Source organism: Mus caroli, unplaced genomic scaffold, assembly GCF_978045245.1.
Source record: "Mus caroli unplaced genomic scaffold, Mus_caroli_1 scaffold_2, whole genome shotgun sequence".
Taxonomy (NCBI): Eukaryota; Metazoa; Chordata; class Mammalia; order Rodentia; family Muridae; genus Mus; species Mus caroli.
The window spans coordinates 69,699,225-69,721,414 of record NW_028227257.1 but is presented as its reverse complement, the minus strand read 5'-3'; the positions used below and the strand labels follow the sequence as shown (position 1 = coordinate 69,721,414).

The 22,190-nt window shown below is 37.3% G+C and overlaps 1 protein-coding gene across 2 annotated transcripts in view; it reads right to left on the bottom strand.

Moving 5' to 3' along the window:
* The window catches only part of Ano3 (anoctamin 3), a 310,140-nt gene that overhangs the window by 231,888 nt on the left and 56,062 nt on the right, over positions 1–22,190 (bottom strand). Inside the window, exons 1-3 of one of the 2 annotated variants that reach the window (XM_029474347.2) lie at positions 8,515–8,599; positions 5,276–5,470; positions 1,223–1,294 (exon numbers count right to left, since the gene is read on the bottom strand). In XM_029474347.2, coding sequence (XP_029330207.1) covers positions 1,223–1,294; positions 5,276–5,468 — 265 coding nt within the window. In that variant the 5' untranslated portion in view covers positions 5,469–5,470; positions 8,515–8,599. Of the gene's footprint in view, positions 1–1,222; positions 1,295–5,275; positions 5,471–8,514; positions 8,600–22,190 lie in introns of those variants that run through there. The other variant, XM_021184432.3, reaches the window with a different exon arrangement.

Below are 22,190 nucleotides of genomic sequence, written 5' to 3'. Positions count from 1 at the left end.
AATATCAAGTGTAAGGTTGGAAAAGTAGATTGATGCTAAGAAACATCACATGGGTTGAGACCACAGAAATGATGAAACATGATTTTTTCCCATTATACTGGGTTTAGAAAAAAATGCTTTGCTTTTGAAATAATAAGTTTTCTAAAATTAGATCAGTACATTAAAATCAAAGCATTTTGTGTCTACAGAAACTGAAAATCTTAACTGGTACTAATTTAGTGAAACACTAATGGGAACTGTCCCACTGTGTGGGTGTGTAGAACAGAGAAGACCAAGTGTTTCCATGTTGCTTTGCTCCCAGAAGAGGAGCAACTGAAGAGCATGCTGCAAAATGAGGTACGATAGAAGGAACTTTCTCTTGTTCTGATAAAATGTTCCCTTTGAAGTTTCGTGTAAAATGAGCCAGATGACATTTTAATTAGAAAATTAATAAACTAGCCTTGTTTCTAGGCAACACAGATCGAAAGGTAATATAAAAAGATGATTAAATTGTAATTTTCAGAATGTTGTTACAAATAACACCGTTCAAGGTGTGCGGAATGCTGAAATGTCTTGACAATGTCATAGAAAATAGAACAAGATAAAAATTTTAGACTTTCTTCATCTTGTACACATTTATGTTTATCCAGGTACTAACAAAAAAAGGCATGGACATTCATGTCACTCTATGTTACCGTGATCAGAGAATTTCAACAACCCTCCTCCCCCACACCAGGAGTCTTCAATTTGTTCATATTTCAACTTGTAGGCAATTCAAACACACCAACAGTGTTTGCATAAGGAAAACTCATCATCAATTTCTGTTAGTCATAAATGGATTCACTCTGAATTTATAGGAACATATAAAAATGATAGTATCCACTACTGAAGAAATAGGACAGAAGTTTCAACTTTTACTCTCATGAAAAATATTGGCTGACAAAATTTGGTACATCTCATCATACCAGTGTCAATGCACTTACTTGTTTAGAATGGAAAGAAATTAATAAGAAAAATCCACTCACACTTTGTTATAGAATTATTCATTACAGCTTCCTTATACTATTTGAACTTTAAATTGTATAATAAATCAATTAATTATAAACCTCAGATTTTTATAATCGCTGCTCAAATTTTAAAGACAAAACACAAACATTTTTATCAAAAATTGTTCTAGGTTTGAAGAGTACACTGTATTCTTCAAGAAAGGGAACAGAGGAGAAAATACTAGAAATTAACTCACCCAAGCAAAAGTCACTGAGGTCAGCAAAGGAACACTTAAGGGTAGAGTCTTTTCTACTCTCCTCAGAAGTAACTAGGGAAAAAAACAGAGACACTTTGTAATTTGGAGGAATAAATACTTAGTGAGAAAGTGACTGTGATGTCTAAATGATCCTCAAAAAAAATGGTTTAACTTAATGTATTGAAGTTCAAAATATTTAAGCAATATTTAAAATTTAACTTATAAAACAACACCAACTTTTGTTACATTTACCTTGTTTATTATCTTAAACAATTACCACTTTGTCACACATCACTTTAAGTTGAATAAAATACATAGTATTGCTGTATTATTGAAAAGAAAATTCTAGTATTCTCAGGGTATACAGGAGAAGAAATCAAAGAGACTCATAATGAAATATATTTTCATAAAACAAACATCAAGAGGAGAATGGGAAAATATAAATATCTATTAAACAACAGAGTGTGGCTTGATTTTATGAATTGGGGTAGTCTATAGGCAACCCAGGTCATAAGTGTTCATGTAAGACACTCATGATGTCTTCCATGAGTGAATGTGTGAACCAGAGTATCTCAGGTCCTCATTTTCTGCAGTATGGCATCATGTTCATATGTCCTTAAATCTCAGACTTGTTCTGTTTTCAATACTACCTCATCCTCAGAAATCAACTCTTCAATTAAAACAGTTGGCGTTTCTTATTTTTAAATATATTAGTTCCATAACAGCTGGATTCCTTGCAAAATTTTCTTACATTCCTGAGATGTATTTTTGTCCTGCCCCTCCCATTTTCCACTCTTTCCCCACCTGCCTCTTACTGATCCCTTTACTGCCCTCTTACTGTCTTACATTGATTTTGATTTCTGACTCCCTCTCAAGATTCAAAGCTTGTTTGCCTCTCTGAGTAGGAATTTATTTCACTTAACATGATTGTCTTCAATTTTATTCTTTTTTGCTTATCCTGATGTAATAAGATCTCGTTTTATTGTCTGCATGGACACTATTCCCTTGTGAATATAGGTCACATTTGTTTATGTATCTATGCATTGATAGGTGTAAGATGGTTCTGTAGAAGCTATTATGGAGGCTGCATTGATAAACATGGGCATCTAGGTATCTTTACTATATGCAGAGTTTGATAGCTTTGGTGGCATACAGATATATTTCATGATGATTTTACAAATTAATTTGTATCCTAGAGTGTATGATTTTTTTAAATGTGTATCCTCCCCCAAAATTCCTTAGTGTGTTTTGTTTGTTCTGTTTTATGTTTCAAAAGAAACATAAAACAGATAGCCATTCCAAATGGAATGAAATGGAGGTAAAATATATTAGATTTTGATAATATTATTTATGTTTATTTTTTTGTTTTTAGTTTACATAGATTAATACCATATAGCCCACATTAGTTTTGAAGGAGTTACGTATTGGCTATGCTGATCTCAAATTAATGATTTTGTAGTCTCCCATGTCCACAGTGTTAGGTTTCAGTTATATTCTACCAAGCCTGGATTCTGGTGTACCTTTAAACTACATTTCCCTGATGACATCATTTATCAGATATTTTATACCTATGTGCTGTACATTCACTCCCCTGTTTATATCTACTTAGCTTCTTTGATCATTCTGATGATTTGATCCTTAAGGGTTTTTTTTTTCTTCTAATTCTTTATTCTGAAAATTAGCCTACCAGCAAATGAATAGTTGACAAAGACTTTCTCTTGTTCTGTAAGCCATCTCTTCCCATATTTTATTGAATTTCTTTTGTCAATTCATATTATTTTCTGAACCACTGAAGCCCTATTCAAGAACTCTATAGACTTTTAAGTGTTAGTCTTATTAATCCCTGTTATATTCAAAGTTATAGGTTTATACCAAGGTCTTTGATACATTCTGATTTGCTTTTTGTGGATGCTGAGACAGAAGTATGCAGTTTCACCTGCAAGTGGATACATTTTTTTCAAGTGTGTGCTAAAGATTCTCCTGTCTCTAACAATTATTTTTGCCTCATTATCTACAGAGACTCATTATCTGTTTTTAATATTGTGTCAGTGTCATGTTGTTGTGTGTGTGTGTGTTTTTAAATATGGAACTGTAGTGCAACTTTGTTTACTTGCTTCTTTGTTTGAGAAAGACAGTGTCTATGGAGAACAGGCTAGACTGAAACTGACAACATGGTCCATTTTGGCCTCAATATCAAAATCCTCTGCCTAAACCTGTCAAGTACTGTGACTAACAGCATTATATTGAGTAATAGTAGGCAAAAGTGGATACCCATAGCATTTTAATTGCAAAGAAATGCTTCCACTTTTGCCCAAATCAATAAAATGTTATTAAGTAATCAATTAATGTAATTTGTTACATAAAACCATATTCTTTTATTACTAATTTCTTCAAGAGTTTTCATGATAAAAGGGACATGAATTTTTCAATGGTCTTTTTTTGTGCTTCTATTGAGAATATTTTGGTATTCAGATAGTTTTGTTTCTTTACCCGATGTGCTGTGTTTATTGATTTGCATAAGTTGAACCAACCCTTGCATTTCTAGAATGAAATCAACTCTCAATCACTTTAATAGATTTTAGTATAATGCTTTTATTTTGTCTGCACTGGTTTCTGCAGGTCTTGTCTATGCTGCATATTCTTTTCATCCTCAGTATGTATTTATAAAACACTTGTGTGAGTTTCCTAATGACAGAAAGCCCTAGATGTTATTTTGTATTCTAATGAGTGAGTCTGTGCCATTATTTCAGAATGAAGATTATTTATGGATAGGATTTTAATAGTAATTAGTAAAGGTGTTTACTAAGTCCTGGTATTTTGAGGATTAATTTTATTATTGGTTGTTTAAGATCCTATGTATACTTTTCCTTCTCTTTTATTAAGTTGGAGAGTTCATAATTTACTAAATGCTTGGTACTTTTCCTTATTACTATTTAATTATCTATTTTTCAAACTAGGTTTAACTTATCCTAAAGTTTTATGCTTGTGTATGTATTGCTTAATTTTTGTGTAAGATTCCTTAGAGTGTCTTCAGGCGGTGCTTTTTATAAGGAAATAAAATTCTTTATTGCTGACTGATTCTTGAATATGGTCTGTAAATCACTATCAGAGATGTCCTAACAACAGTGATATAAAATATGGGCCCTAGGATCTGGTGCTTCACAAGTTGAGCTTATTTTCCCCTTAACACACTCAATATATGTTCAATTGCTCCTGGGATAGGCAACCTCTAAAGCAAAACAGAATAAACATAGCTAGCCAACAAGCTGCCTTTCCTATGATTCAAACACTGTATTGTTCTCCTTTTGCCAGACTTATTCCTAAAGAGCTCAGTAAATCCTAGACAGATGTAACAAAGCAGGAAGAAAACAATTGTCAAAATTATTTACTCTTTTCCTAACACAATTAGTGATATTCTGCCGTGCTTGCAGACAGCCTAGCATAACTTTGATCAGATAGGCTTCACTCAGCAACCGAGGAAAATTGATACAGCGACTCATAGACAAACAATAAGTAGAGTTTGAGGAGTCTTGTGGAAAGTGGAGAAGAAAGATTGAAGGAGCCAGAGAGATCAAAGACATCACAACAAAACCTACAGAATCGACAACCATGGGCCTATAGGGGCTCAAGGAGATGGAACTGCCAACCAGAGAACGTGTATGGGACAGACCTAGGCTCTCTGCACATATGTAAAAGTTGTGCAGCTGAGACTTCATGTGGGATTCCTAAAGTGGGAGCAAGGACTGTCGAAGACTACATTGCCTGCCCTTCCCCCTAACTGAGCTGTCTTGTCTAGCCTCAGTAGAGGAAGATGAACCTAGTCTCACTGCAGATTCATATACCAAGATTGGTTGATATCCATGGAAGACCTCCCCTTTTCTGAGGAGAAAGGAAGGAGGGATAAATGGGGAGAGAGTGAGTTGAGAGGTAGGGAGAGGGAGGAGAGGAGGGAGAGAAACTACTCTCAGGATTTTAAAGTAAAAAATAACTTAGTCAATTTGTAAAAAAAATAGTCACTCTTTGTAAATGTAATAAAAAGTAGCTGTCACTTACCATGTTCAGGCTTATCAGCAGAAAGAAATGTTACAGAAGTTGGAGCCTGAGATTCACTCTCAGTTGACTGAAACAGTGAAGCAGATTGACTCAAGCTTTTTGAATGAGCATAGCTCTGGGCCAGGCAAGGCAGGGATCTTCTAGATGGTTTTAATGAAGCTTCAGTTGTTATCTCACTTTTGCTTATATTCATACCTATAAATAAAAGTAATGAGTATTAGCAATGTGTCAGAAATCAATAAATGCATTTTACACTGGTAGTTCCTTAAAATAAAATATCTAGATGGTTTTAAAAACTAATTGGATTTTTTTTTTTTTGTCAAAGGAAGAGTCGTATAGATATGGCATCTAGTTGAGCATTCATCATTTTTTAAGAGTTCTAAAACAGAAGAACATGGACAAATAGTTTTGTAATTATGATGGTAATTTTTAGAACTCTCAATGTGTAAACTTAACTGTTTAGGATTGCAAGCAGAAAAACAAAAACAAAACAAAAACAAAAACAAATTTATTCCAAATTAGTGAGTGTATTGAAAAGATCCTGTATTTGTATTTCATCTAAAACACATATGATGAATTAAAAATTATTTTAGAAGCTTTAAAAAATATGACACAGGATAGTACCAAAAAGTGACCAATGAGCAGGGATAAGAGAGAGCACTGCTCTGTTCCTATATTAGTCGCTCCCTTCACAGAGAGCTCAGTCTGATAATAAAGTCAACCTTTAACTAGACTCTTCTTTTTAAAAGTTGCATCTTCCTGATGGACAATAATGCTGAACATTTACATAAAATTTATTTTAAAATGTTTTATAAAATACATTTTGGTCATACTCCACAACTCTTCCTAGATCCTTCCCACCTCCTTTCCCACCCAAATTTTTGTTCCCTCTCTCTCCCCGCCCCTTCTGTCTTTCTCTCTTTTTCTCTATCTCTTTCTCAAAATATTTCTTTCCATCTCAGAATAAAAAAGATGGATAAACCTAAAAGTTTAGATTGTATGTGGTTACACTTTAAATTATTTTTATGCAAATAAAACATGGAACAAGCAGGTGTGAATTCACAATTGATGGAAAAAAATGCACCCAAACTTGTAGCTTTCTAGGGCTTTTTTTTTTTTTTTTTTTTTTTTTTTTGGTTTTTCGAGACAGGGTTTCTCTGTATAGCCCTGGCTGTCCTGGAACTCACTTTGTAGACCAGGCTGGCCTCAAACTCAGAAATCCGCCTGCCTCTGCCTCCCAAGTGCTGGGATTAAAGGCGTGTACCACCACCGCCTGGCTTTTCTAGGGCTTTTTAATTAAAATGAAATATGCTTTTATTTTCACAAAGAATACTCTAAACCACCACTTTAAAAATTACATGTTCGTTCCAACTGAGAAATAAATGATGTTTTAAATACTAAAATCAAGAAATGACAGAGAAAATTGTCTTCAGATAATTTTGATATCATTGAGTCTTGTCTTATATATTATTTTGCTTAAGAGGGTCCAATTTAGAAACTAAATATTTGCCTCTTGTCTCTGGTCTTTTGGTAAGAACTTTATATTAGAAATAACAGAAAATATATGTAAAAAGTAAATGTTCTTTCAGGTAAAGTTAAGGGAGATGCACAGACAAAAGTTCAGGAGAGCTGAGCATCAGAATATTGGGCAGAAAGTTAAGTGCTCTTAGAATCTCTATAGTCTTGGACCTCTTGACAAGCAGCCTTGACAGAGTGTGTGTAGTAATAATGTTTTCACTATAACCCAATGACTTTCACAGAGCTTTACAATAGAGTAACTTCTGAATTTCCCTTTCTCATAATATTTAAATGCAAGTGGAAGGGTCACCTGTTCCTTGAGTATGTATTGAATACTTTATTTATGAGGATGCTTATATACTAATACAGGCTGAGAATAAATTAATTATGATTGTCAATACAGTGAATGCATTATATTATTTGCCTTGCTCTTGTATCCTTCCTTCTTTTCTTCCTTCTCTCTCTCTCCTTTCTTTCTTTCTTTCTTTCTTTCTTTCTTTCTTTCTTTCTTTCTTTCTTTCTTTCTTTCTCTCTCTCTTTCTCTCTCTCTCTCCCTCTCTCTCTCTCTCTTTCTTTCTTTCTTTCTTTCTTTCTTTCTTTCTTTCTTTCTTTCTTTCTTTCTTTCTCTCTTTCTTTCAGCAGGTGCCATTTATGCACTTGCCCTCCTCAGTACTCTTCTAACATTGAGTATAAAATGGTAGGTAAAGCCAATATACACTTCAGTCTTTTACATGGCACTTATATATTTCTGTAAAGTCAGACATTTGCCGACTAGACATGTATATGCATAGGTACTGTTTATGATACTATGAGCATGGAAGCAATGGTACATAATGGAAAATAATATAAGGTAACAATGCTAATCATAAGACAGATTTCATTGACTGATCCACCTTTTCTTTTTCTACATCTTCAATATGATGTTTTACCATTTCCTAAACTACTGATGTTTCCAAAGCTACTACAGAGAAGCCAATATGAGTTATTCACCATTTAATGCCTAATATTGAGAGTTGAAAATTCTACTGTTCTCAGGTTTATAATATCTTTTTGAAAGCGTTTCAACCCATGATATCATACTTCCAGTTGTCATGACATTACATTGTCAATGTTAGTCAAAGCCCTCTTGACTAACATTCCCCCATACCAATTGAGACATCTTTCATAACAGCATTATTAAGACTTGCTCCATCTCTTGTGTGAAAAATCCAAGAAACAAGACTTAGATATTAGTCTCAAGTCTTACATCTGGGAATGGTGGCAATCAGGGGTGGGTGATGTTAATTTGATTTAACAACTTTGTTCTTTGCAATGAAATGCTACTGCTTCTTTGTCTATTAAGAATCTTCTTTTAGGAAAGTTTGCTCCTCCCTCTTTAATTTTCATTTAGATCAAGAAAAATATATGTGTATTGTATCAGACTGCTCCAAGGATGAGGATGGGTAATTCAGAGTATAGAAGAAACTTCAATAAAGGAAATGTTCTATTCATCTGGCTTAGATTAAGAAAAACTAGCAAAGATTGAAGCTCCCTCTGAGTTTCATGGATCAGAGATCTTTATGATTCTTATTCATCATGGAATAAACTATGGGAACTTGGAGACAGCTAGCACTAAAAGAAAGAAAATATAGAAGAACTTTGTGCTAAGTTTTAATATACAACCCTAAGAATACAGACACAAGAGACTGGCAAGATGAAGCTAAGAAGACACATATACCCACCTGTCCCTTGCTTGTGCTTAATCTCACAATGGATTCCCCTGCTAAAGCACCAACATTACTAGAGACCATGGCAACTTCAAGGTTTTGCACTTTTCCAGATATCTGCCTATAGAGCACTCAGCATAGTGGTAGAAAAACACAAGATAAAAGGACAAATGAAGATTAAACACCATGCATGTAAAGATGCAGAACTTTAGAGAAACTTCCCATCTAACTGTTACCAACAGAAAGCAACTCAAGTACTTCCATCCCAGCACAAAATTGAAGCTCCTCCAATCCTTTATTGCCTCTCACCCTATACTATAAATAACCATTTGATTATAATATCTTAGAATGTACATCAAAGGCTCTGTTGGTGTTTAATTCAAGGCAGAATAACAATGGAATGGTTTGAATCTACAGAAAGCTTTAGTATCCTTGACTAATGTTTATCTTTGTTTTCTATCTTAATTTTCAACCATTAGAAAGGACTTTCTACACTCAAGTCTTTTTTAAATAAATGCTTGATTTACCAGCCCAGAAGGTGTTATTGTGAGAGATATAGCCCTGCCACTTCTATGCCATGTGGTGGCATGGGCAAGGAAGACCCATTGCACACACACACACACACACACCTTGACTCTTGTCACTTATTGAAGACAGGAGAGCTGGCCCAGAGGTCATGAAAGCTGAAGAGCTGTCCCTGCTGCAGCACTCTGGAGAGCAAACCTCATGCCTTGACTGGATAGTAAAGCTGTTCTTGGTGTAGAAAAATGGTGAACTGGCCCTCAGGGTATGAGAGTGGGAGTGCTGGCCCCTCAGCTTGTCTGCTTTGTGGTGGTATGGGCAAGGGAGAGATGACCTCCCTACACAATACTCTTTACCCCCTCACCACCTATGGCAGAATAGAGAGATGGCTCCAAGGTCATGAGAGCTGGAGCATTAACCCAGTCCCTTGCCTGCTTCAGCACTTGGGAAAGCAGGCTCTACACCTCCCTTGAGCAGCACAGTAAAGTTGGTACTGATAGTGTGGGTGCACTTGAGCTGGCCCCAAAGTCCTGAGAGTGGGAGAGCTAGCTCTGTCCCTTGCTGGTTATGGCATTGGAGCTACTAGCCAGGACAGTAAGTGCTGGAGAGCTTGCCCTGGTGGTAGTGGTGCAAGAGAGCTGGTGGGCTGGGCTGACCAGCTCAGATATCACCCAGCCCAAGATACAGGGCTTTGAGTTGGCCCCCTCCAACAGCTATCCATCTATAAACTGCTGAAGCACATGGAAGGAGCTGGTCCTGAATATCCAAAGCTGCAGGATCTCCATGACACAGGGCAACAACAGAATATCTTAAAGGAGTTCTTGTGAGGAACCCATATTGATATTGTAGCAGAAGCCAGAGGCCTCAAACCAGACCAATGACTCATTGCAACAAACATTTACAAGCAAAAATTTGTGAACAAAAGGTTAAATTGTGGGATATACTGGGACATACTATGGCACACTACAAAAATCTTTCATAATGAGAGGAACAATGAGGGGGAGGGGATAGGTTGTAAGGGCAGAGGGTGGAAACAAAGCAACAAGGAGAAGAGTGGGATTGGGGTGCATCATGTGAAATTCACAAAGAATCAATAAAAAGTTAAATAAAATGTACTTTGCTCTTAGCAAGCTGGGGGCCTACAAAGGTCTGTACTAGGCTCAGTATTTTTATTTGACTTCTGAGCGAGTGATTCTTGTGCTTGCTCTTGGGTTCTTTTTCTTCTGTGGATTTGTCTTGTCCAACTTTGTTGTGATGGTTTTTGATTCATCTTATTTGTGGGTTAAAATGTGTGTGCTGCGTCTGGTCTGCCAGAGGCCGCTCATAGAGGTGGATGCATGGGAAGTTTGACTGTATGCACCCCATGCCACCACCAGGCAGGAGTTGGGCTGTGAGAAGCCACAGGATCCTGCTCCAGGGGTGAAGAGGCACAGTCTGAGATCCATGCGGAACTGTAAGAATTTGGCTTGGATTCTTGGGCACCACAGTCTCCTTGAGAATGAGTGGGGGCCTGTGAGAGCTAGCTCTGGCCCTAGACAAAGGAAAAGGAGAAAGAGGAGAGGAGAGTGCTCTGGGACAAGAGTTCTTGTCTTGCTCAGCGAGAGGCTTGGTGGCTTGGTGGAGACTGTGGCCTAGAAAGCAGAAAGGCCTCCTACAGGAGATTAGATAAGGCTCTTTTGAGGAAGACTTACTCCATTTTTCCAGCACAGTGATCCTGATGAGAAGAGGCAGTCAACGGTTTCAAGGCATTTATTATTATGGTGGAGTATTATGATGAGTGAAACTGTAACCATCTCAGGATGGGCCTGAGGTTAGGGAAGGGAAGCTAAGAGGGTAGTAGAGGCAGAGAAAGGCAGAGAGAGGGAGAGAGGACAGAAATGGAGGCTAGCCTTGGCATGTGGAGAGAGGGGGGAAGGGAATGTAGAGAGAGGGGATACAAGAGGGGCAAGAAAGAAAGGAAAGAATAGGAGAGTAAGAGAGTAAGAGAGGTTGGAGGGGGTAAGCAACCCCTTTTATAGTGGGCCAGGCCTACCTAGCTATTACCAGGTAACTGTTTGGGGTGGAGTCCAGACAATACCAGGGGTTTGGGGCATTGCTCTATGTGGACTTGATGGCCACAAAATTATGGAGCTGAGGCCTCATGTCAGGATCCTAGTGTCTGGGAGCATGGCAAACTTCCTTCTGTCCCTTGCAGAGTTATCTGCTGGGTCTCCAGGGTTTTAGTGTAGCTCAATCAGAGAGCAGGCTGTCTTTCATGGTCCCACACTTACTGTATTTTATTTTGTTTAAAAAATGCTTTGCCCTTTCCCTCTACAGCTAAATTGCATATAATTGTTGACTTATATTGTTTCCTTTGTCAAAGAGCTCATTCCACTACAAGTCAGACATCCTAATAGACTAATGTTTCTTGTTATATGTCCTCTTAGCAGCATATTCTCTGCTCTGATAGACTTTATGCCATCTGCATTTTTAGTGAGCTTATTATTCAGCATATTCTTTTCAAACATGGAGCATATTGCACGAAGATAGGATTCATGTTTATCTTGTTATCACACTGATATAGTTTGAGTCCCTGACACTCCACACATAATATCCAAATGAGTATTAAGTAGTACAGGAGTAGAAGAGACAGAAAAAGCTCCACAACCCGAGAAAGACTAAAACCCAAATGAACATGAATCATTCACTCTGTAAAATTTTGAAACTTAAATGAACTATAATGTGTCTTCAACAACTGTGCTTTAGTTTAAAAACAATTTTAGATTAAATATTAATTTCACAATTTAATAAGATTTTATCTTTATCATTACAAGAACATTGAACTAGGGAGTTATATAATATAAATTACTTAGGATATTCACAAGAATGAATTCATAGGTTTGCTGAATTTTTTACGTTGTTTTTTTTTTCTATTTCATCAATTTTTCATTGGTTTTTATTAGTTTTTGCCATGTACTAGATTTGTGTGACAGGTCCTTCTTCCCCACAACAACCATTACTTTCTTAGTACTGATGGATTTATCTAAGAAATTACCAATAGAACCCCATTGCTTTTAAAAGTTGCTGTGATTCTAAGGATCAAATTTTATTGCACAGAAAATAAACAAAACAAACATGCCAAAGAGAAATCAATAGCACAGATTTTTCCCCCATCAAGTTTCAATTTTGTCAACTTCTTTTTTGTTTGTTTGTTTGTTTTATTGGGTATTTTTCTCATTTACATTTCTAATGCTATCCCAAAAGTCCCCCATACCCTCCCCCCACTCCTCTACCTACCAACTCATACTTTTTGGCCCCGGCATTCCCCTGTACGGGGACATATAAAGTTTGCAAGTCAAATGGGCCTCTCTTTCCAGTAATGGCCAACTAGGCCATCTTTTGATACATATGCAGCTAGAGTCAAGAGCTCAGAGGTACTGGTTAGTTGATAATGTTGTTCCACCTATAGGGTTGTAGATCCCGTTAGCACCTTAGGTATTTTCTCTAGCTCCTCCATTGGGGGCCCTGTGATCCATCCAATAGCTGACTGTGAGCATCCACTTATGTGTTTGCTAGGCCCTGGCATAGTCTCACTGGAGACAGCTATATCAGGGTCCTTATCAGCACAATCTTGCTAGTGTATGCAATGGTGTAAGCTTTTGGAGGCTGATTATGGGATGGATCCCTGGATATGGCAGTCTCTAGATGGTCCATCCTTTTGTCTCAGCTCCAAAGTTTGTCTCTGTAACTCCTTCCATGGGTGTTTTGTTCCCAATTCAAAGAAGGGGCAAAGTGTCCACACTTTGGTTTTCGTTCTTCTTGAGTTTCATGTGTTTTGCAAATTGTAATTTATATCTTGGGTATTCTAAGTTTCTGGGCTAATATGCACTTATCAGTGAGTCCATATCATTTGAGTTCTTTTGTGATTGGGTTATCTCACTCAGGATAATGCCCTCCAGGTCCAACCATTAGCCTAGGAATTTCATAAATTCATTCTTTTTAATAGCTGAGTAGTACTCCACTGTGTAAATGTACCACATTTTTTGTATCCATTCCTCTGTTGAGGGGCATCTGGATTCTTTCCAGCTTCTGACTATTATAAATAAGGCTGCTATGAACATAGTGGAGCATGTTTCTTTATTACTAGTTGGAACATCTTCTGGATATATGCCCAGGAGAGGTATTGTGGGATCCTCCGGTAGTATCATGTCCAATTTTCTGAAAAACCTCCAGACTGATTTCCAGAGTGGTTGTACAAGCTTGCAATCCCACCAACAGTGTAGGAGTGTTCCTCTTTCTCCACATCCTCTCCAGCATCTGCTGTCATCTGAATTTTTGATCTTAGCCATTCTGACTGGTGTGAGATGGAATCTCAGGGTTGTTTTGATTTGCATTTCCCTGATGATTAAGAGTTGTTGAATATTTTTTCAGGTGGTTCTCAGCCATTCAGTATTCCTCAGGTGAGAATTCTTTATTTAGCTCTGAGCCCCACTTTTTAATGGGGTTATTTGATTTTCTGGAGTTCACCTTCTTGAGTTCTTTATATATATTGGATATTAGTCCCATATCTGACTTAGGATAGGTAAAGTTCCTTTCCCAATCTGTTGGTGGTCTTTTTTGTCTTATTGACGGTGTCTTTTGCCTTGCAGAAGCTTTGCAACTTTATGAGGCCCCATTTATCAATTCTCGATCTTACAGCACAAGCCATTGCTGTTGTATTCAGGAATTTTTCCCCTGTGCCCATATCTTTGAGGCTTTTCCCTAATTTCTCCTCTATAAGTTTCAGTGTCTCTGGTTTTATGTGGAGTTCCTTAATCTACTTAGATTTGACCTTAGTACAAGGAGATAGGAATGGATCAATTCGCATTCTTCTACATGGTGACCACCAGTTGTGTCAGCACCATTTGTTGACAATGCTGTCTTTTTTCCACTAGAAGGTTTTAGCTCCCTTGTCAAAGATTAAGTGACCATAGGTGTGTGGGTTCATTTCTGGGTCTTCAATTCTATTCCATTGGTCTACTTGTCTGTTGCTATACCAGTACCATGCTGTTTTTATCACAATTGCTTTGTAGTACAGCTTTAGGTGAGGCTTGGTGATTCCACCAGAGGTTTTTTACCGTAGAGAAGAGTTTTTGCTATCCTAGGTTTTTTGTTATTCCAGATGAATCTGCAGATTGCCCTTTCTAATTTGTTGAAGAATTGAGTTGGAATTTTGATGGGGATTGCATTGAATCTGTAGATTGCTTTTGGCAAGATAGCCATTTTTACTATATTGATCCTGCCAATCCATGAGCATGGGAGATCTTTCCATCTTCTGAGATCTTCTTTAATTTCTTTCTTCAGAGACTTGAAGTACTTATCATACAGATCTTTCACTTCCTTAGTTAGAGTCATGCCAAGGTATTTTATATTATTTGTGACTATTGAGAAGGGTGTTGTTTCCCTAATTTCTTTCTCAGCCTGTTTATCCTTTGTGTACAGAAAGGCCATTGACTTGTTTGAGTTAGTTTTATATCCAGCTACTTCACCGAAGCTGTTTATCAGGTTTAGGAGTTCTCTGGTGGAAGTTTTAGGGTCACTTATATATACTATCATATCATCTGTAAAAAGTGATATTTTGACTTCTTCCTTTCCAATTTTTTATCCCCTTGATCTCCTTTTGTTGTCGAATTGCTCTGGCTAGGACTTCAAGTACAATTTTGAATAGGTAGGGAGAAAGTGGGCAGCCTTGTCTAGTCTCTGATTTTAGTGGGATTGCTTCCAGCTTCTTGCCATTTACTGTGATGTTGGCTACTGGTTTGCTGTAGATTGCTTTTATCATGTTTACGTGTGGGCCTCAAATTCCTGATCTTTCCAAGACGTTTTTTTTTTTTTTTTATTGAATCATATAGTAGCTCCATTTTTAAGTTTTTGAGGAAATTACACAGAGTTTTTCAACAATTGTTCACTCATACAAGTCATACAAGCAGTAGGTCTTTTGATTGGTTTTTTTGTTTGTTTGTTTGTTTGTTTTTCACCAGGTTCTATCTATTAAGAAAAATATATGATTTTATTTATAATTTATTTTTTTAATTAGGTATTTTCCTCGTTTACATTTTCAATGCTATCCCAAAAGTCCCCCATACCCACCCACCCACTCCCCCTTTTTGGCCCTGGGGTTCCCCTGTACTGGGGCATATAAAGTTTGCAAGTCCAATGGGCCTCTCTTTGCAGTGATGGCCGACTAGGCCATCTTTTGATACATGTGCAGCTAGAGACAAGAGCTCCAGGGTACTGGTTAGTTCATATTGTTGTTCCACCTATAGGATTGCAGTTCCCTTTAGCTCCTTGGGTAATTTCTCTAGCTCCTCCATTGGGGGCTGTGTGATCCATCCAATAGCTGACTGTGATCATCCACGTCTGTGTTTGCTAGGCCCCGGTATAGTTTCACAAGAGACAGCTATATCTGCGTCCTTTCAGCAAAAACTTGCTAGTGTATGCAATGGTGTCAGCGTTTGGAAACTGATTATGGGATGGATCCCTGCATATGGCAATGACTAGATGGTTCATTCAAGACTTTTATCATGAATGGGTGTTGGATATTGTCAAATGCTTTCTCATCATCTAACGAGATGATCATGTGGCTTTTGTCTTTCGTTTGTTTATATGGTGGATTACGTTGATGGATTTCTGTTTATTAAACCATCCCTGCATCCCTGGAATGAAACCTACTTGGTTAGGATGGATGATTGTTTTGATGTGTTCTTGGATTCGGTTAATGAGAATTTTATTGAGTATTTTTGCATTGATATTCATAAGGGAAATTGGTCTGAAGTTCTCTATCTTTGTTGGGTCTTTGTGTGGTTTAGGTATCAGAGTAATTGTGGCTTCATAGAATGAGTTAGGTAGAGTACCTTCTGCTTTTATTTTGTGGAATAGTTTGTGAAGAACTGGAATTAGATCTTCTTTGAAGGTCTGATAGTACTCTGCACTAAACCCATCTGGTCCTGGGCTTTTTTTGGTTTGGAGACTATTAATGACTGCTTCTATTTATTTAGGGGATATATGTCTGTTTAGATCATTAACCTGATCCTGATTTAACTTTGGTACCTGGTATCTGTCTAGAAACTTGTCCATTTTATCCAGGTTTTCCAGTTTTGTTGAGTATAGCCTTTTGTAGAAGGATCTGATGGTGTTTTGGATGTCTTCAGGCTCTGTTGTTATGTCTCCCTTTTCATTTCTGATTTTGTTAATTAGGATGCTGTCTCTGTGCCCTCTAGTGAGTCTAGCTAAGGGTTTATCTATCTTGTTGATTTTCTCAAAGAACCTGCTCCTTGTTTGGTTGACTCTTTGACTAGTTCTTCTTGTTTCCACTTGGTTGATTTCGCCCCTGAGTTTGATTATTTCCTGATGTCTACTCCTCTTGGGTGAATTTGCTTCCTTTTTTTCTAGAGTATATTCTTACTTCTCGATGCTATAAAGATGTTAGCATATGTCATATAGACATGTACTTTTATATACAATGATTTATAGTATATAACAAATATTTGACATATAATTGATGTTACATGTTAAATGTCTCCTATACTCTGAGACTGAGCAATTGACTCTGATGCTGATATTTTTGAAGGTTGTAGAACCTTCAGAAGCTGGAACTTTTTCCTGTTCTCCTAAGATGAGGAGTTCAGATTGTGTATCACTAGCAACCATAAAGCCATGTGCCACCAAGCCATGTACTACAACACAATGGATTGTATCCTTTCAAACTATAAGCAAATATAAGTATTTCCTCTGTTAAGTTGTTTCTTGTCAGGTATTTCATCACAACAAAAAAGTTTCCAGTGCAGAGGATTACATATTAAAATCACTAATCACTAACGACAGTGTTAGACACAGCCTGGAAAAAAAATTAGCCACAAACATTCTTACATATGACTTTGGTACAAAACACACAGGAGACTATGAAGGCTTTGATATACATTTGTTGTTCGTGAATAACAACTACCAAGCACGTACATGCCACATACACACACACACACACACACACACACACACACACACACACACACACACTCCACCAGAATCTCAGAATCTCAAAAGGTTTTTCCTGTTTGTATTCCATTCTACTAGTTTATCCTGTCCTATCTTATCCCATCCCACCCCACCCTATTCTCTCCTCTCTTACCTCTCCATCAAGACTAATACAGATTCAATAGGCATCAATAGTTATTGTAGTAAGAAGATCTTTAAAATGCTAACGGATGTTCACAATGTGCACCCAAGTATAAATTTGAAACTGAAACGAAATGCTAAGCTTATAAATTCAAGGCTGAACTCTCATAGTAAAAGATTTAAAGCTAGCTAAACCACCAGTTTATCAGCAATTCTTATAGCACATATTTTCACTAGAGAATATTAATCTGTTAAGCATTAGCAGCACTCTGTGGCCATGCATCCAGATAATTTATGTGTTCAAAATAGAGACCCATATTTATTTTTAACTCTCATAGCTCAGTTCAAGGATTTTTTGTCTCCCATCCTGGATCTTTCTTTTTCTTGCTACTTAGAAATAACTATGTAGCAAGATTAGGTTAGTGTCTCTTTTCCGTGTAATGAACAGGTAAGCTTTTTATGGTTGAAAATGTAAATTTTACATGTCTAATTTTTCAAAGCTTCTATAGGTCATAAGGCACTTTCAGTAGCTGCCTATATGTGAATAAAAATAAAATAGTTGAAAGATTCACTAAAGAAATGCTTAAGGGACAGTAATCGTCTATGTTCAAAGAAAGTAGCAGTTCATGAAATTAGTAAATACTAGATGAAAATCTGAAAATTGGTAAATTCTCTAAAAATTGAAGTCTAAATGCAATAGCAAACACTGTCTCACACTTCATGGGAAATTTCAAAAGCACAGACAATTATTCTAATTGAGGACAATAAATGGGAATAAATCTTCAGTCTGAATTGTCTGGATATGCCTTACATCTAATAGGGCCGACTTACGACTAAGGATGCATAGTGCATGCTGTTTCTTTAAAATATTCCATCTAACTTTTTCTTGTTTTTGAAATTATGGAAACATCAGGCAGTCTGGTTGTTTCTGGCATCACAAATGCTATTGAGCAGGTATAAATATATTCTTCAGAGTATCTCCACTCTAGCCCCTGAAACCATGAACATTTCCTCCTCTTGCAGTCAGAGGCAGACACATGACTAGAAGAAAGAAAGGTTATGTTTTAAATGGCTTACCATGTAATGGTCATTGAACAAATTTCAAAAAACACCACATCAACTTACCACCAAGTTTGCTTAAATTGTTGACCTTCAGTCTGCTCCTAGGTTGTGATGCAAGACAGCTTCTGAACGTTTCACCAGAACAGACATGATAGATCTTTAAAATGCTAGACCTTTAGAATTTTCCTTCCAAAATGACTCTTTTATAAAATAAGTGCCAAGGGCATACATCAGTCCATGCATGCTCCTTTTCTTCTTCTTCTTCTTCTTCTTCTTCTTCTTCTTCTTCTTCTTCTTCTTCTTCTTCTTCTTCTTCTTCTTCTTCTTCTTCTTCTTCTTCTTCTTCTTCTTCTTCTTCTTCTTCTCCTCCTCCTCCTCCTCCTCCTCCTCCTCCTCCTCCTCCTCCTCCTCCTCCTTCTTCTTTTTTGCTTTTATTTTTTATTAGATATTTTCTTTATTTACATTTTAAATGTTATCCCCTTTCCTATCCGAAAATTCCCTATCCCCCCTCCTCCTGCTCCCCAACCCACCTACTCCCATTCCTGGTTCTGGCCTTCCCCTATACTGAGGCATAGAGCCTTACAGGATCAAGGGCCTCTCCTCCCATTGATGACCAGCTAGGCCATCCTCTGCTACATATATAGCTAGAGCCACAAGTTCCACCATGTGTTTTCTTTGATTGGTAGTATAGTTCCAAGGAGCTCTGAGGGTACTGATTAGTTCATATTGATGTTCCTTCTATGGGCCTCCAGTCCTCTTCAGCTCCCTGGGTATTTCTCTGGCTCCTTCATTGGGGACCTTGTGCTACGTCCAATGGATGACTGTGACCATCCACTTCTGTATTTGCTAGGCACTGGCAGAGCCTCACAGGAGACAGCTATATCAGGCTCCTGTCACCAGGCATTTTTTGGCATCTGCCTAGTGTCTGGGTTTGGTGGTTGTTTATGGGGTGGATCACCAAGTGGGGCAGTCTCTGGATGGTCGTTCCTTCAGGCTCTGTTCCAAACTTTGTTTCTGTAACTCCTTCCATGGGTGTCTTGTTCCCCATTCTAAGAAGGAACGAAGTATCCATACTTTGGTCGTCTTTTTCTTGAGTTTCATGTGTTTTGCAAATTGTATCTTGGGTATTATAAGTTTCTGGGCTAATATTACTTATCAGTGAGTGCATATCATGGATGTTCTTTTGTGTTTGGGTTACCTCACTCAGGATGATGCCCTCCAGATCCATCCATTTGCCTAGGAATTTCATAAATCATTCTTTTTAATAGCTGAGTAATACTCCATTGGGTAAATGTACCACATTTTCTGTATCCATTCCTCTGTTGAGGGACATCTGGGTTCTTTCCAACTTCTTGTTATTATAAATAAGGCTGCTATGAACATAATGGAGCCTGTGTCCTTATTACAATTTGGAACATCTTCTTGGTATATGCCCGGAGAGGTATTGCTGGATTTTCTAGTAGTACTATGTTCAGTTTTCTGAGGAATTGCCAAAATGATTTCCAGAGTGTTTGTACAAGCTTGCAATCCCACCAGCAATGGAGAAGTGTTCCTCTTTCTCCACATCCTCCCCAGCATCTGCTGTTACCTGAATTTTTTATCTTAGCCATTCTGACTGGTGTGAGGTGGAATCTCAGGGTTGTTTTTATTTGCATTTCCCTGATGATTACGGATGTTGAACATCCAAAATGACTTTTGCATTCAGTTAGCTAAAACAGGACATTTTAGAAATACCCATTCAGCATGATTTCTCATTCACAGTAAATGTTCATCATGTTTGGCCAAAACCAAAAATTATTATTATTATTATTATTATTATTATTATTATTATTATTATTACTAGCACCACTATGGCTACTGGTAGAAATGAAAAGCATTTGTATCTCCTGGATTCTCAACACTTTGACCCAGTCAGGCTAATAAAATCTTAGAATATCTTGAAAATATCACTATAAAAACTATGTTTTTATCTACCTTACTCCATTTGATATTTTTTTTTATTTTTCCTTTCTGTTGGCCCAGGAACTTCTGAATTATTTATGGAGATGGGTACTAAGGAGAACACATCTTGGGTTCAGATTAGGACATGACAGTAAAATCTTGTCGTGCTTCTGCCAAACTGCTAAGTTACAGAGTTTGTGCTATTGCCAAGAGGACTGTGGCAGCACGGGCTGTTCCATTCCAAAGACTTCAGGAAAAGCACTTGAGTTCTGTTTGAGCTACTTGGACCCCAAAAGGGAACCCATACTATACATTGCTGAAGAAGTCAGGATATCTCAGGAGATTCATGATATCCTACATGTCTAATATGACACTTTGAAACAGTAGAAATCGGAGTCAATCATGTACAAATACACACACTGTTGATGAAAGCAGTAATTTAGAAAGAAGTAATTTTGTTGGTGTGTAGAATCTGAACCCAAACACAATGTGGCTAGTGTAAGCGGTTCTGTATAAGGGCACAACCTGTTCTATATTTTAGCCTCCCTTGAACATTTGTAGTCACAGAACTTCCCACTTCTTGCCACCTGCTGCTGTTCTTATGTTCTTATGTGGGCTTTGACATGCTGCGCCAAAAGCTGGAAATTTATACATCTGCTTTGGAACACAGCTTGATATTTCATAAGTGGAAACTAATTTCAAGGGCTCATACATGAGTAAACTTATTCTACTAATGCTAAAAGAAAATGTCTCAATTATTTTTCAGCCATTCCAAAATGGCAAAATCTCAGTTAGTGCTGCATTTTATTTTAAAAATCCAATCAATTTTTAAAAATGAAGGATATGTAACAGAAAAAATATTAATTGTCATCACTGAACTATTCTGTTGTAGTATTAATAGAGAACATATTGCCCAAGTACTTTCAATCATGGATGTTTTAGAGAATATCAATTTTTAGCTTTAATATTATTTGACACTTCATTTTTGAAACATATTTTAGACATCATAGTTTGTGATTGTCAGAAAGATTATGCAGTTTTTCAATTTTAAGTTCTTTTAATCTAAAGCTGATTTTTTTCTTGCAAAATATATTCTAGTCTCATTAAAGTCCATCTGTGATTCATGAGATAATGTACTTTGTCTTTATTTTCTTTTACTTAATTTTGATTTACATGAAATGAACTTCAATCTCTGATATTCAGGCAAGTGAGTTATTCCATTGTTGTGTTCACTCTTCTTGGGGAAGGTGAGCAAATGACTAAGCATCCTAGATGGGACTCCAAGGCTAGAACCAACTCATGATCCCACCCAAGTGTAGCTTGCTTTAATAATGAACTTATTTAGAGTTAATTATAGGAGAAGGTTGTAGTAAGGAGGATGAATGAAAGCAAAGTAGTCACACTATCTACAAGGCACACTCCCAAATGGATGGAGATGTCTTTATAGCTACATGAACAGAGTTCCCTCTTCATTTAACCATCTATAATCTATCATTTTCCAAGAAAACATACAGTTATGACAGAATTATTTGCAGCTGAGAGGACAGCCCATGGGGGAGTGGTTAGCCTCTCAGGCAAGGATCTAAAGAGCCTCATTATATCATCCTATGATGGAACCTTATGTTGTGTAATCATAGGGGTCATTTGCATGTAATCACAGATGTTCTGATTAAGATGGTGATGGCTGTTGAGCTAACGATATGTCTCAGCTAAGTGCTCAAGTGATTGATGTGCAATCACAAGGACCTGAATCCAGACTCCATTACCCACATAGAAGTCAGGAGCTGCACTTGGTTTCTGTAATCCTTGTACAGGGGGAGGGGAGAGTGGACAAAGGTGATCCCAGAGGATTGCTGGTCAGCCAGTAAAGCATAAACTACAAGCTCCAGGTTCAATGAAAGACCCTGACTTACCAGTTACTGTAGGGTTTCCACATGGTCTCTGGCATTGGCACTTTATCACAGATTTCAACAAGGTCTCTGGTGGCAGTAGAGACCATCAAGATCAACATGGTCCTTTCCCACAGCACAGGCCAG